The sequence below is a fragment of the Podospora pseudocomata genome, chromosome 5 (genome assembly GCF_035222375.1).
Source record: "Podospora pseudocomata strain CBS 415.72m chromosome 5, whole genome shotgun sequence".
Taxonomy (NCBI): domain Eukaryota; kingdom Fungi; phylum Ascomycota; class Sordariomycetes; order Sordariales; family Podosporaceae; genus Podospora; species Podospora pseudocomata.
Genome location: NC_085889.1, coordinates 3,034,214 through 3,049,854, shown reverse-complemented (window position 1 = coordinate 3,049,854; position 15,641 = coordinate 3,034,214). Strand labels below are relative to the sequence as shown.

General features: G+C 50.6%; 6 protein-coding genes across 6 annotated transcripts; 4 read left to right on the top strand and 2 right to left on the bottom strand.

Moving 5' to 3' along the window:
- On the top strand, window positions 1-2,233 carry QC762_506680 (uncharacterized protein). The gene is made up of 4 exons (XM_062891089.1): window positions 1-683; window positions 748-831; window positions 872-1,741; window positions 1,797-2,233. Exons 1-4 carry the CDS (start codon window positions 329-331, stop codon window positions 1,829-1,831), a joined length of 1,344 nt encoding a protein of 447 aa, XP_062742442.1. The 5' UTR covers window positions 1-328; the 3' UTR covers window positions 1,832-2,233.
- Window positions 2,234-4,049: 1,816 nt separating this feature from the next.
- QC762_506690 (uncharacterized protein) lies at window positions 4,050-5,869 on the top strand (the record flags this gene model as incomplete). Its single annotated transcript, XM_062891090.1, has 10 exons — window positions 4,050-4,219; window positions 4,279-4,438; window positions 4,494-4,580; window positions 4,645-4,763; window positions 4,825-4,896; window positions 4,991-5,186; window positions 5,239-5,274; window positions 5,441-5,476; window positions 5,536-5,619; window positions 5,687-5,869. The coding sequence occupies 10 exons, from the start codon at window positions 4,050-4,052 to the stop codon at window positions 5,867-5,869; spliced, it is 1,143 nt and encodes a 380-aa protein (XP_062742441.1).
- A 980-nt stretch (window positions 5,870-6,849) lies between these two features.
- QC762_0083870 (uncharacterized protein) lies at window positions 6,850-7,619 on the bottom strand (the record flags this gene model as incomplete). The annotated part of the gene is made up of 3 exons (XM_062883961.1): window positions 6,850-7,334; window positions 7,384-7,536; window positions 7,585-7,619. The coding sequence occupies 3 exons, from the start codon at window positions 7,617-7,619 to the stop codon at window positions 6,896-6,898; spliced, it is 627 nt and encodes a 208-aa protein (XP_062742440.1). The 3' UTR covers window positions 6,850-6,895.
- A 363-nt stretch (window positions 7,620-7,982) lies between these two features.
- QC762_0083860 (uncharacterized protein) lies at window positions 7,983-8,446 on the bottom strand (the record flags this gene model as incomplete). The annotated part of the gene is made up of 2 exons (XM_062883960.1): window positions 8,237-8,446; window positions 7,983-8,180 (listed from the first exon to the last, which is right to left on the bottom strand). Exons 1-2 carry the CDS (start codon window positions 8,408-8,410, stop codon window positions 7,983-7,985), a joined length of 372 nt encoding a protein of 123 aa, XP_062742439.1. The 5' UTR covers window positions 8,411-8,446.
- Window positions 8,447-10,351: 1,905 nt separating this feature from the next.
- On the top strand, window positions 10,352-11,608 carry QC762_506710 (uncharacterized protein; the record flags this gene model as incomplete). Its single annotated transcript, XM_062891091.1, has 1 exon — window positions 10,352-11,608. One exon carries the CDS (start codon window positions 10,352-10,354, stop codon window positions 11,606-11,608), a length of 1,257 nt encoding a protein of 418 aa, XP_062742438.1.
- A 1,075-nt stretch (window positions 11,609-12,683) lies between these two features.
- Window positions 12,684-13,873, top strand: QC762_506720 (uncharacterized protein). Its single transcript, XM_062891092.1, has 2 exons — window positions 12,684-13,304; window positions 13,364-13,873. Exons 1-2 carry the CDS (start codon window positions 12,800-12,802, stop codon window positions 13,765-13,767), a joined length of 909 nt encoding a protein of 302 aa, XP_062742437.1. The 5' UTR covers window positions 12,684-12,799; the 3' UTR covers window positions 13,768-13,873.
- Window positions 13,874-15,641: the final 1,768 nt, after the last annotated feature.

Sequence of the window (15,641 nt, the reverse complement as noted above, 5' to 3'; positions counted from 1 at the left end):
CATTAGATAGGAATGACTCCTTCGTAAATGGTATTTTCCGTCAAATCGAAACCATTACATGCTGTCACTATCAGTGGGCCTGGTGGCTAGCCAAGTCTACTGGAGTTAAGTTGTGGAAATATCGCCATTCCGGGCCGGGAGCGCGGACCAACCCCGCCCGAGTTTCAATGTTCCTCCAAAGGGCAGGTCGCGATCTCATCCCACAGGTATTGAAAAGAGCCAAATGTGATATATCGGTTCATTAATATTTCCAAATGTAACCCGGAACTTTTTCTCTCACAAAACACAATAACAAACAACTTTCTCTTCCACGACACACACACACACGATGGCGTCTCTTGCAGGGCGGCTCCTCGGGCTGGCTTCTTTGGCTTCAGCCTTTGTCAGTCGCGACGGGACCGGCCGTCTCCCAGCTATGGGATGGAACTCTTGGAACGAGTACGAATGCAACATCAGCGAGGGAGTCTTCATCACCGTGGCCAGGCAGTTGGTTGACTTGGGGCTCAAGGACCTCGGCTATGAATACGTCAACATTGATGATTGCTGGAGCGACAAAGAACTAAGACGTGACGCAACGACCGGCGAGTTGATACCCGACGCCGAGAAATTCCCTCGGGGCATTGTCAAGGTGGCAGAGGAGGTCCACTCACTGGGGCTGAAGTTGGGCATCTACAGTGATGCAGGTTTGTTCACTTCACCCTCTTGACGGTCCTTATTCATCACACTAACCATTGTGGTTTGGCCAAGGCACCGATACATGTGGTGGTTATGCAGGATCACTCGGGTATGAAGAACTGGATGCTGCAACATTCAGCAAATGGGGCATTGACTGTATGTTCACCGCCCACGTGTTATTGCCAAAGACTCACAGCAGAGGGCCAAGATCTCAAGTACGACAACTGCAATGTGCCGCCCGAATGGGCTGATGAATACGAGTACATCCCCGAGGAACCAGCCAACAATGCCCCCCCTGGCTATGACTGGGGGACATCCAACACCGCTAAACGCTACCGTGTGATGCATGACGCCCTCCAAAGACAGAACCGCACCATCCAATACTCACTCTGCGCCTGGGGCCATGCACACGTCGAGCGCTGGGGTAACAGCACCGGTCATTCGTGGAGAATGTGGGGGGACATCTTCCCCGCGTGGAAGGGCAAAGAGAAATGGAGCTGGGGCCTGATGCCGATTGTCAATCAGGCATCACTGTTGTGGAACTATACTGATTTCGGAAGCCACAATGACTGGGACATGCTCGAGGTTGGCAATGGGGACCTGACGATCGAGGAGAACCGCAGCCACTTTGCTCTTTGGTGTGCTTTGAAAAGCGCACTTATCGTCGGAACCCCCCTGGATACATTGGCGTTGAGAAAGCCCATTCTCGACATTCTTTCAAACAAGGAGCTGATCGACTTCAACCAAGACCCGGTTTATGGTGCTTCGGCCATGCCCTACAAATGGGGCAACGGCAGGCCCGCCAACACGTCGGACAGGGACCATCCGGCTGCTTTTTGGGTAGGCACATCGGTCAAGGGGATCCATGTTTTCCTGCTCAATACACATGACACGGCTGTAAACATGCGGGCTGTCTTTGCCGAGATCCCACCCCTGAAGTCTGGGGGCAAGGGTTATTTGGTACACGACATGTGGACGGGGGAGGATCTCGGGATCTTTAGGAAGTATTTTGAGTTGGAGGTCAAGGCGCATGATACTGCCGCGCTGACAATTACCAAGGCTGATGGTAAGTCATCGTCAAATGGGCTTAGATGTCTCAGCTCGCTGACTTTAAGTTTCAGGGAAACATCCTAATCCTCGGTGGTCCCCAAAATAAGGGATGAGCCAATGTGGCGCAGGCTCCCTTTCTGCCTAGGAAGAAATGGATTGTCGCCATTTTAACGCTACACAGGTTCTGTAGTTGCCAGTGCACCTTTAACACAGCCTCCTGTTACATGCTCCGCTACGCTAGAGGCCTTGATGACATTGCAGATTGGTTTGAGAATATTATCAAGGACGTCTATATCATTTCTAAGGAAATTTACACCATCTTGAAGGCCCTCCCACTATCTTCATAGGCCTTTCTACTATCTTTATAGGCCTTGTGCAGTCTTTGTAGGTCTTTGGCCTATCCTCACAGGAATTCTCACTATCTTTGAATACACTTTCGCTATGTTCCCAGGCCTCTCGTCCTCGTCCTCTTCACCTCCGTCTTCACCAATTGTTCATTCCTTTTCCGCTTCAGCGTGTGTCCGGCTCGGGCAGCTGGATGATCTTAACCGTGCCTATACTCACCGTAGACTTGCATGTCTTTCTCAGCATTGGAGCAAAGCCGAAAAGCAACCTTCCAATTCCGGCGAGGCTTCTACCTGTAGCTTGTTCCCCGAACGCTGTTTCTTACACTCCAGTGCGACCATGTCGATATTGCCCACAGGAGGGAGAATCTCGCTATCTGCTGAGTCGGCAGGGCAAAGGTTGTGGTATCTACCAGTTGACTGCCATCGTGTGTAACCTACCATTAAAATAGTATGTTGTATTGAATAAAGCTTGATAGTTACCAGCTATCGTAGACACCTAGTGAGACATATGTGATATTAATGGTTTGATGTAGACGATGTCAAAGAGATAGGGATAGGCAAAGAAATAAAATTAAATAGAATAATAAAAAGAGAATACTATTAGGGCAAAAAGAAAGAAAAGGGGTATGGATAATCATTGAGAAGCTCAGTCGTGTTTATAGAGCTAAATTAGAAAGAAGCGACTACATTGACACTCGACTGGGCTTCGTCGATCACGTGACCGACAGAGAAAGATGTAGAGAGCGATAGAAGATCTTTTGTAGAAGTGTGTTTTTGCTGCAAGAGAAAAGAGGAATCTACTGGAAAAGAGAGCGCAGAAGAGGGGGATATGAAGCAGCGCAGAAAAGGGGGATGTGAAGCAGGGGTGGCGGGGAAAAGGTGCTTTGCTGGGTGTTCTCGAGCAGAAGGAGGCTTGCCTACCAGCGGGATTCGGGAGATATGTCATATCCGTCACCTTTGAGTTGTTATATGTAAAGAAAGCTGCATCAGTTATGAATCTTGGAGTTTTGCTGTCATTTCGCGCAGAAATAATCCAGTCATCTTTTGAAGTTTCTTGGCAGACAGACCTACTTGCATTACACACAGATAACCCTTAAGCGGGTTGGGCTTGGAGCAGTGCCTTGGGTTTCTCAGGACTAGGGTTAAACTACGTAGGCTTAGGCCTCGCGCTGCATATGATGAGTTGTCCACCTCAAACATTGCAAAACGTACACCTAGTGCAAGACGGTGAGCGCGATTATCTGAATGTCATGTGGAAAACACGCATATCGTGTTGTAAGTTACCTGGTAGGCAAGGATTTGCTGCCTCCCTCCCTCCTGTCCAATAGGGTCTTTACCGGTAGAAGACACTCTGCATCATGCCTGCACCCCAGACTGAGTTGCATTCCAGTGTGTGCCGCCGTGTCCACAACAAGCATAATTATATTGCCCTAACCTTCATTCGCTTGCCGGCTGGTTCGTTGGCTTCCGACTCGGAACAACAACCACAAACCAACTCCACATAAGCTACCACTCAAGACAGCCGTCTGGTAAGGTGAGTGAAATGCCGGCGCCTTCATAAACAAACAGGATCCGCCCAACAGCTTGGCATCTTGTTTATTTTGTGACCAGTCCATATGAACATGCTACTCTTTGCCGGTTTCCGGCATAAAAACATGTCCATCTGGGGCCCAACGCTCCAATGATCGTCATCCAAAGTCAAATTGACGAGGGATAATGGGTCCTTGTGTAACGGATAAACTCCATCTGGTCGGCCAGTCTCCTCAGTTTAATGACTGTCTCCATCTTATGCAAGGCAGGTGAGAAAAACGTGCTCCTGATGAAAGATGATAATAGCCGGGATGGGCACGTGGAAAACACGCATGGGATCTCAAAAAGGGGAAAGAAGAAAAGGGGACCAGGCCCCCGGATCAAGACCTTTTTTTCTTGTGGTTTTCAGAAGGTAGTGAAAGACAGGCAATAAGTCTGATGTCAACAATGCTTCTTTGGACAACCGCCTTTCTTGCCAGCCTGGTGGCTGCGCAGGCATACCCCCCTGATGTTGTCGATCAACTTGCTGCCGCTAGTCTGACAAAGGTGAAGGAATGGCTGGCAAAGAATCCCCAGGGCAACTGCACTTTGGAGACGGCGGTGAGGAGAAAGGAATGGTGAGTGTAGCGGTGCCGTGCTGATGATATCTCGTCCCAGCAAAGGCTGACAATTGCAGGATGGATTTGACCCTCGCCCAGAGAAAGGAGTACACCAATGCTGTCCTTTGTTTGATGTCCAAACCAGCCTTAACCTCCTCTGCCGCCCCCGGAGCAAAGAGCCGGTTCGATGATTACATCGTCGTCCACGTCCAGCAGACGCCGAGAAACCACGGATCCGTACGAGCCTATACTTCTAATACATATCCTGTGCTCATCTCTAACCCGTACGCAGACCTTCTTCTTACCCTGGCACCGCTATTACGTATGGCACTACGAGCAAGCCCTTCGCAACGAGTGTGGATACAAGGGATATCAACCGGTATGTGACTTTCACCGTTCCTGTCCCCCCTTACACTACCGATCATTGACACTCAACTTTCAAGTATTGGAACTGGGATCGCTACCACAAAGACCCTGCCAACTCCCCTCTCTTCGACGGTTCTGAAGGCAGCATGGGAGGCAACGGCGCCAAAGCCAACTACAATGGCATCATGATCCCAGGGTTTGTTCTCTCCCGCTATTAGAATTATCTGACTAGTAGCTTACCTTACCCTGGTACGAAGCGCCCCTAGGCCATATGACCGCATTCCCCCAGCCGATGGAGGTGGTTGTGTCACAACTGGGCCTTTCAAGAAGTATGTCTGTACCATCCTTTGGTGTTCCGGTGTCGGACTGAGATGGTACAACACCCATGAAGCAATAACAGCCATGCTAACCTCGCTTGCTCAGTATGACCGTCAATTTAGGTCCAATTGCCCCTATCTTACAGCTGACACGCAACCCCCGTGCCGATGGGCTCGGCTACAATCCTAGATGTCTGCGCCGCGACATCAATAAGAACTCAGCTGCTGTAACATCCGCAAAGGACGTCTACGACGTCATCACCAAGAATAACGATGCTCATTGGTTCCAGACAGTGATGGAGGTAAGACGACCTTCGACAGCTGGGACGATATGTGGCTGACTTGATGTATTAGGGTCAATTTCCTCAAGGGAAATGGGGAATCCATGCTGTAAGACCTTTCCTTAAGTCTTTTACAGCGGGCCGGGCTAGTGATATACCAATTTGTGCTACGCCGATGTCACATTTCTTCTTTTTCTCCTTTTTCTTGATTCTTTTCATGTTTTCACCAAAGACTCTGATCCCAATCAATCGAGCTAACGTTTGAGAAACAACAGGGGGGGCACTACACTGTCGGGGGGGATCCCGGAGGGGTGAGGAACTGCCTTCGATTGCTCTTATTGCCTGGAAATTCTGACGGACCTTGGAACAGGACTTCTATACCAGCCCGGGTGATCCCGCCTTTTGGCTTCATCACACCATGATTGACCGTGTTTGGTGGATCTGGCAAATCCAAGTATGTCTAACTATCTTCTATAAAGCCTTTATGAACCTGGAACAAGAAACTAATACGATATTGTCAGAACTTGGAAAAGAGACTCAAAGAGGTCAGTCACACGAGAACCATGTCAAACTTCCCACCCTCTGCCAATGGGACCCTTGATGACCTGAGCGGGCTGGGTGTTTTGGCGCCCGATGTCGAGGTGAGGGAGCTGATGAGCACAATGGGTGGGTTGATGGGCAAGTTCTGTTACATTTATGAGTAAAGTTGCGGGCGAGGGAGGTGGAGGGTTTGTAGGCGTCAACACGGTGACAGAATCGATTCAAGCAACTTATGTTCCATCTTGATACGAAGATGGGGGATGTTGTTAGACTTGGAGGCGCTCAGAGATAGTCAAAGACAATTGTAGCTCGTCGGTTGTGGAGGGTTAGGGTTAAATCCCATGACTTGAAGGATAGCCAACAGGCCTTGAATGATAGTTGAGAGACCCAAAGAGATAGCGTACTGGCCTTACAACACAGACAATAGACGTGTCATGCCTTCTTCAATGGGGCTTGAATTAATTCTTAGGGGATGGACCGAGGAGAACCAATATCCTGTTGCTTGAGCATTTCCAGGTCGCTATGTCGTCCAGCATCCAACAACTCCATCACCGCCAGGAACTCAACTACCCATAAAGTCCGGCGATGTGCTCACTTTGCCGCTACTCATGAGCTTTATATGGCGCGCTCCTATGGTGACGGGGCCTGTGGTGGGCCATGTTCGTTCTAACTTGGTGCAACCCATGATTCGAGTATGCCAAAAACACGAATTGATGTCGGGATCCAAATAGCTATGTGCTCCGACAACAAAGCCAGGCAACAAAGTAGCCTTCCACGTCGGAAGCGTCTTACCGAGCTCAGTCCCGTGGAAGGCGAAGCTGGGGATTGTGGATGACATGCTTGTGGTCAATGCACGGACCTGCCGTTTTTAGCGACCTCGTGACGCGTGATTGGCTGATTCATTTCAGCCGCCCAGCATGGGCGAGGAGTAAGGCGGATCCCGCAGGCTCCCCAGCTCAGACACGGAGACACAGCTGGCACAAAACGGCAGACGCGGACAAAGCTGAAGCAATGACACAACACACGGCACACGACTTTCCCACTCAGAGCTTATCACACGCTGGCCTAGCGTCAAAGAATTAATCAAGTCACAATACGAGATTACCCTACTCCCCACACTGTTGATTGCCGTCCTCTCCGTTCTCTCCGCCACCGACAAACAACGCCTACCGCAAGCCTCCCTCGCCATCTCAAGCCGCCATTGGGCTACCTGGAAGGCTATTAAACCAACCTTCGACATCCTCACGGACCGTCTTCTTGATCTGGCACTTGTTCGCCGTCGCAATATCCTGGCTCTTCTGGTTTCCGCAAGTGGCGCTGAAACAGCCATTGGCATCCATGGCCCGCTGGAGCGCATCGCCCTTCCACCCAAAGACGTAGTCGCCGTGCTGGCCGTACCCCGTCTTGTCACCCGTCGACAACACAAACGGCTGTGAGCCATCGGCTGGCCACTCAGCCTTGTTATTGAACTTGGTCGTGTCCCAAACAATCTCAAGCATGAGCTGGGGAATTTTGACGGGGTGACTGGCAGGGCAGTTTCCGGTGGACAGGAAGTTGGAGGGGCCGGAGGTGGGATATGCGACGTGATCCTTGTGGTTGGGCGTGTCGAGGTTCTTCCCGTCCCAGCATCTGTGGAGAATCAGCACATGTGTGTGTCAAGGACCCACAAGAGACATACGTTGGGTACAGCACGTTGGACCTTATACCACCGAGACAGGGACCAGTCGGGAAGCCTTCAAAGTCGAGGCGGGAATCAGCGCACGGCGCCATGTCATCGCCCCCGAAGTTGGGCCCGCTGTAGCATCGGAAGCAGCTCTGCATTTTGTATCTGCCATGTTGTTAAAAGAGAAGTTCTCAAAGGTCATACTGAACTGGTTACTTCGGTTCTCGTCGATTTACGTCGCCAACAAACATTCTGAAACCCTGTTTTCTGTGTTAGTAGGAGTTATTGGCCATTCTGAGGACAGCTTACAGGCTTGAATGCAGTCACAGTCTTGGCCCGGGGAGCAATCTGGTTTTTTGTTAGTATGAGCTTATGAGGTATAATACAGATTCAATCTCTCCATTGCCGGGGAAACAAGAACATCGAACTCGGCCCACAGTGAGGGCTAGGGCTAGGGTATGCCCCCAAAAAAAGGTGCGTTCTGGATGGCCAGAACCGCCTGAGAAAGGAAAAGTGAAGAGTGACAAAGAAACGGGAGCCAGAACATAATAAACTACGGCTCCGCCTGTAATTTGGGTGGTAAAACGATCATTAAACAGGAAGCTGGGAGAAAGTCAGTTGATGTGACACCAACCACCAGACAACATCAGACACAAATACCGGTTGGGCGCCTGCGGGACGCGCTTGTAGCTACCATTTCTCGCCCGGAAGTACACGTTGGCGGTCCAGTAGTTGGAGAAGTCATCTGCCGGGCCGCAAGTTGTGCAGGTTGCCAAATTCGCGATGTCGGTATTGTAGGGCATGGACGCGTTCTGTTATACACACATTAGCATTCTTGTACCAAACCTTAGATCTCGGAAATATTTACAAACGCGTTACCGCCGATAATCTGATGCATATGTGGCGTCGGGAACTCTCCTGGGTTGACAAGAGGATCCAGACGTTCGACGGTGAGTTGGGAGCACCCGAACCGTAAGTGGTTGAGGCCGTTCAAGCCTTGACCGTTGACGGCCGCTGCCAGGGCAAGGGCTTTCCAATGCATGGTGGACGAGGATGGAACTTAGTTTGGGCTCAGAAGGGGAAGGGCGATGGAGAGAAAGGCAGAAAGGACATCAAACCGGTTTCGACGCAGGAGCCCTTTCATATTCTTCCTCGTCAGTGTTGTGCAACACGACGACTTCATAGGGGGAGAAATGCCTTGCCACACCACCAGCAAATTGCAGCCCAAAATTAGACTGCCTTTGCAGTCACGCCTCGGTCCAACCAACCGAGCATAGCGAACATCATATCTCTATGGAGGTTGGCACTCTATTCAGATTAATAATTTGGCATGTTGTATGTCTTGACCTATCGGCAGAATGGGGGCAACTTCTCGGGTATTGTGGGGTTGCGTCCTCCTCCTACAGTTTGGCGACATGATTCTCGGCAAATCTGTCAGCGCTTCGGAATGATCCGAAGACAAGCAATGATGTCCCGCTTGCTTGGCTCCTTGGTGCGTGGCAGGAAGCCGATTGGTTGGCAGTTGGGAAGGATGGAGACGGACGGCCTTGTTGCCGGCAGCTGACGACTCTTGGTGTCTTGGTCGCCAAAGAAATCAACAGGCTGCAAGAGTAGGGAGGTTCACGATGGTAGCTATCTCCCAAGGTAAAAGGGATGTCTGTTGGATAATTGGTCTTTTGTTTGCAGCGACCCAATGCATGTACGACGAAGGGTCTGGGCAATCAATGTCGCCTCTTTGTTAGTACATAATGACGGCTTCATTCAGCCATTGAGACATCCACTAAACACACATTCCCATCAGCGCAGGAAATGCTTCACTGAATAGATACACTCAACCCGGCCTCTTAGCCCCTGAATGAGAAGTATGAGAACCCCACAAGAGTACTCAAAGGGGGGAACATCGTGGGATTATCACGGAGAACACGTATGCCAGCCAATGACTTTCTAACCGAACAATAATCATCGAGGGCACCTATCTGCCCACTGGCTGGGTGGGGGACCTGCTCAAGCGTAACCCAATGGCTGTGGACAGAATGAGTGATAAGGTATTAGACAAAACACAGAAGCATTGATTCAGTTCAGGCCTTGAAAGAAATGCAGGATTGTACTTGGCCAATACAAGTAGCATGGAATTCATCATCTGGGTGGCATATGGTAACTATACCTATTTATCCCGCTGATGTTAAGCCTCCCAACTACATACAACATTGAACAGGGGGGCAACAGGATGTGCAAAACCGGAGAAGTCCCTGTGGGTGCAGTGGATAGCAAATCCCAATGGTGTGATAGTGTCTAGGTGTGGATGGACCCAATCTCGAGTCTTTGAGACATAGCCAACAGGCCTCGAAACATCTATCAATGGGCCTCGAGGGATAATCAAGGTGCCTTTAAAGAGGATTAATACCTCTCCAAAGATGGTTAATGGGCCTTGAAAGATAGCCAATAGGCCTGGAAGGGAGGTTAGGGGGGATACTTGCTTTTTGGAAAAGTGTGAGCTTGTGCTTATCACCCTGTTGCTGGCTTGCAGTGGGAACAGTTCGGCTGAGAAAAAAAGAAACAACCAAGCAAGGCTGCAGCATCAATGTTGTTGGCCCATACCACGTTGCAAAGAACTTCGACAGCTGAAAATAAAAGTGGAGATAATACAGCAGGGCTTCAGGTCTTCAGCTTTGTTGGACGACGCGACAACGGCATCAACTAACCGTTTTGGGATGCCAAAAAGCGCTATTGAGCCTTCCAGCCCTGTCCCGGGAAATTAGACCCCAGCAATAATTGAGCCACGCCACGTTCTAGATCGCCAAACAATGTTCTTGACTTCAACTTGATAGGGGTCAAATCCAACCATGCAGTCGGGGCCCGGAGAATGGGGTTTTAAAGAGCCGACTGTCCCTTTTCTTCTTGATGGCCCTCGACCATCTCTCACACTCTTTTGCCAGCATTCTCACTCAAGTCATTCGTTTACTTTGCCGCTACGACAGCAACCATGAAGCAGGGAGTTGCCCTCTTATCGGCTTTCGGCTGGCTGCAGCTAACATCTGCTGGATGCTGTCGGTCAAACAAATGTTTGCAAGACATCACCAATCCTCTGTTCGATGGCCCGCAGGATTGCTTGTCGCTTCTTGCTGTCACCATCACGCCAGAGGCCAGCACAGTGACCGAAACGGTGACCGAAGTTCCTACAATGAGCTGGGTAGAGACGGTCGTTTTCACTGAATCGGTGACATCCATTCTTGTAACAGAGACAGAACTGCAAACCGTTGGTATTACCACAACGGCCGACACCGAGACGGTTGTGGTCACCGTCACCCAAACCATTGTGGCAACCGACACCAGCCTTCAGACCTTAACCACCACGGTCGCTCCGGCGTCGACTCGCATCTATGCTCGTGCTGCCGAGACCGAGCTGTCTCCCTCCATGCCCTCATATGCCACGGCAAACTGCCCTTCGTGGGAGAAGTACGTCAAGGCGTGCAAATGCGCGGGCGTTACGGCAACCACCATTACCGCCGAAGGCCCGTCAGCCACCACTCTGACCTCCACTTTCACCGACACAGCGGCCATCATCTCTGTTCCCACCACGATCTCTATTACCACCACCGTCGTTGAGTCCGCCGTCACCACCGTGACCGACACCGAGACAAGCACCGCGCTGGTCACCGACACTGTCTCCTCCACCTTGACAGTAGACACCCCCTCGACCGTCACAATCACCCAAACCGTCGTCGAGACCGTCTCCCCACAAGCAAGCTGCAAGCCCGGCCCCCAAGTCTTCAAAGCCTTTGCTCTCGAGGCAGGCACCACTCCCGTATACTACATCTACGCCAACCTCCTCAACGGCCTCACTGGCGGCATCAACTGGCAAGGATCTAGCAGCTCCACAGCCGCCAGCGTTCAAAATAAATATATATGGTCGATCGATCAGAATGGCTACCTCGGTCTGGCGTACAACGTCCCTCCTTACACTTATTCATACAAGGCGTACATGAGCACGGCGTCTCCAGGGAGCAACTGGCCGCAGGTCAACATTGCTACGTCGGTGGATGCGCAGATTGCAGGCGGAGCTGCCATTTCAAAGATCAAGGGATGTATCAACTCGTTGACGGGCGAGTTGACCCTCTCGGTTGCTGGGCGGAAAAACATTTTGTGGTGCGGGGGGCAGATGTGGATGTCGGCTGGGTTGGGGGAGGACATTAATCGGGGGACCTGTATACAAATGTTTCCGAAGGTGATTTCTTTGTAGTGGCTTGTAGATAGGTATCTGGGCGGCGATGGTGATGAGAGTTAATGCGAGCTTTGAATGTACCCCATGTTACGTTCGGAAATGCCAGTGCGAAGAAAGAGGTTCACTGGTGATCCTGAGTATGAAATGGTTGCGAACCTCAATTTGAACAGCGTCACTGTGCCAGGGTCGCCGGTTGAGTGGTCGTTTTCTTTTTTTTATTCCAAAAAGAAAATATGTATTATTTGACAGCAGTTCCAATGATAGCTCCCCTATAGTATTTCATTCCTCTTAACCTATAGTTACGATTCATCTTTTCTTTCATTTATAGCTCTATTCCCGAGAGCATGTTGGTGTTATTGTTGCGTTTTTCGCCGAAAGCGACCCCCCGCGAAGCGGGTGCCGCGAATCTATCTAATAATAGGAACAGGTGCACACTGGCAGTCTTAAGTGCTATGTCTACAGGTAATCAAGCCGATGGGTATTCCCGGTCGCAGTTTGAAGGCGTAAAGTCTCTCACCAGCGCTGCTCCCCTCTCCAAACTGGGTTTATTCTCGAAAGCAGGCTGGGATTAATAAACAAACCCTGGCAAATAACTTACAATAGGAGAAATGGCTCGATGGTCAAGTGGTATGGTGGTCAAGTGGTATAGCAGTCTGAGCTACGGCATTGCTCTAGCATGGCTAAAGTAGTTGTGCTTGGAAAGTTGTGAGTTTGAATCTCACCACGGCTATTCTCCTTTCTGTACCCGGGGTTTTTTTTTTCCGCTTCAGGCACTCTAGAAGTCTTTTAATGGCTTCGTAACGGTTTCGAATAGCCATTGTATTGTAGATATTATGGTTTTCCTTTTGCCTTTACATCAATTCCATACTTTCCTGTATGTGGATATGGCTTCCCAAGTGAGATGGGTGGATGATATGATGTCAAGCCGCACAACTCTGAATGGCACTGTGCCACCTTTTGCATCGTCTCGCATTTGTCTTCGGCAATAACTCCTAACCGCCCCACCATACCCAATCACGCGAGAGAAGGGCATTGAAAAGCTGATCTGAATATCGACAGCAAGAAAAGTTGATCCGGACATAAGAAGGTCATCACCGGCTAACTCCGCCAAGGGGTGAAAAGTTAAGAACAAAAAACGGTTTGGACCCTCGCCCCCGAGTATTGTGGGCAGCGGCTACTTTTATTCACTCAGCGATAACGGCCTCAACAATGACCAGCTCTCCGCAGCAACCTTTGACCTTCCTCATCACTGGTTGTTCCTCAGGTTTTGGTCTTCTGCTCTCCAGGCTTGTCCTTGACCAAGGCCACAACCTCATCGCCACCTCCCGTTCTCCCTCGAGAACTCGCGAAGTCGTCGAAGAGATTCTTTCCCACCCCGGTGCCGGAACCCGCCAGTGGCTGGAACTCGATGTCAACGACCCAGTGAGATGCCACGAGCTCATCAACGACCTGGAAACCTCCAACGGTACTGCCATTGATGTACTGGTCAACAATGCTGGCTTCTGCATCCTTGGCCCTGCGGAGCTGCTGGAAGAAGACGAGTTGAGAGAGATGATGGACACAATGTACTTTGGTCCCGCTCGTCTTGCACGACTTGTTCTTCCGTTCATGAGACAGCGGAAGAAGGGTGTGATTGTGAATATGAGTAGTGGGGCTGGGTTGGAAGGAAGGGAGAGCATGGCTGGCTATGCGGCTGCTAAGGCGGCGCTGGATGGTGAGACTATACCAGATACAATGAAGGTACGAACGAAAGCAAGCTGATTGTCACAACAGGATTCTCCAAGGTTCTCGCTACAGAGGTTGCGCCGTTAGGTGTTAGAGTATTGACGGTTCAGTTGGGAGCTTTTGATCATACATCTATGGGCGACAACGCCAGGGCTACAAGACAATATCGGCAGGGGGATGTGCCCACTGAGTATGTTGGGTCAGTGGCCGACCAAATTACCAAGACCCTGGCTGGAGGCAAGTTGGCCACTGTGGCAGATGGTGATTCAAAGAAAGCTGCCAAGGCAGTCTATGATGTTATTGTTGGTGAGGGGGTGGGTTTTGGAAAAGAAAAGGAACGAATGTTGCCTCTGGGAAGAGATCTCGATAAAAGACTCAGGGAGGTGATCGGGAGGTATCAGCATGCCTTGGACGTTTTTGGGGACATCTGTAACAAGGTTCACAAAGATTGAGTCTGATCGAGTGGTTGTACTAGGCAGCCCTTTTCTATGAGTCGGATGGTCCTTCCTGTCTAGTAGTGAAAAATGCTCTATTTACCTGAACAAGATGTCAACCAGCCTTCTTCTTTTCTGATTCTGAGGGGATTTCTTTCTGAGAGATGTGGTTGATGGTGGAGTCTGGGGTGGAGCAGAAAAGGGGAGGAATGGCGATGAGCGCCGGAGTTTAGCCGCCCACATAGACTCTAACACTTTGCCTGTTTTCAATGCTAGGACCGTCGCTCTCAACTGTATTTCCAATGTTCAAGTGGATTGTTGTTCTCAAGAAACCATGCTATCCGTCAGATCCATCTCAACGGGCGATTTTAATGACTCGGGGACTCCCGACGTTAGAGGCATCTGGTCCAGAAGTGTAAAGGCTAGGTGGTGTCAGAATCAACCTGCTGAGTGGTCTTGATGGCCCCATGTCAGGTTGGGTCAAGAGGCTGATTCCAGTGCGCTCTGATAGCCAGGACACCTCTGGCGGGGGACGGTGTTGACATCAGCTGCTCCGGGCGGTGAGAAATGCCGTTGGCACAGGTTGCTCTGCTATCAGCTGCATTTGAGCTCCCTTATCCTGACCCCAATCAGGCACGTTGGCGAAGTGCACTCTCCCGAAAATGTTTAAGGGTAGGTAGGTACCCCACCCCATGGAGAGACAGGAGCTTTGTCCCAGTATTTTCCGACCATTTTCCGTCTTGAAGCAAAATCTTCGACTGCGATCCCTGCCAACAACAGCAAGAAGGTGGCTCCGAAAGTCGAAGAATCATGACAAAAGGACGAAGATCAAAGCGCAACAGGCGCAGCCTTGGCAGTGAGGAAAGGTTCCTTGCCATGAGAAGTAAGGAATACCTTCGCTGACCATGTTTGTCGAAGACCAAGCCAGCACGACAGGCAGCCTCGCCGTCCAGAATCCGGAGCCCACCCCGACTACGACTCCCTCCGCTTCCTTGCCTGTCACACGGCAAAAGCCAACTACCTGCAACCATGCCCAACAACACCGCCGATACCACCGCAAGGAGGGGTAACTGCATGTTGAGAACCTCTCATTCAAAGTGAGGCAGACAAACAGAGGCATGGCGGTTATCAAAGGAAGGCCACTGGCCAGGAGGATATCGGAGGACTTGGCGATGGCCTGAGGCCAACAAGGGCACGGGCCACGCGAGGAAGGATAAAATACGCGTTTGGAAACACCAAGACTGTATCTCTTCTTCTTCTTTTCGGTATCACAGACTTCGAGGCCATTGAAGATTATTAGCCTGAATTGAACCATGAGTTCCAAGCCCTGATATTATAGCCCTTGTCACATTGCCAAACCCAGAGGTGGTCGCCACCACCGTAGCCGACACGAGTACAACTGCGATTGGTATGTCATACTGCCGGAGTCTACACTATGCCCCCAGTCACAATACGCTTTCTGATGTCCTAATAATAAGAATTAGCAGTTCTCGATGCCACTGCCCTTGCCGCCATGCAAGATGGTGCTGCCAATCATACCACCGCCCAACAGACGACTGGAACTGAGGATGATGACACCGCAAGAGACATTTTCGTGTTCACCGGCAGCACCGAACCAACGTAGCAAGAACACAAGGACGCCTTAGAGGCTGCCCACAGGGCTTCGGTTCATGTACCATCGCCGTTGTGCATTCAATTGGCATTCTTTTGCGACGGATCTATCGCGCGTTATGCTGGCAGGTATAGCCTCGGAGGAATTGGCATAGCCTACAAACGGCATGACATAGCCAGCGTTTACGAACCCGCCCAACACGTTGCTGTTGGGTGGAAGTTGGGACCGACATTTTCACCTGAGTACACCGAGCTTGTGGCCATCTTAGCGACATTGATGT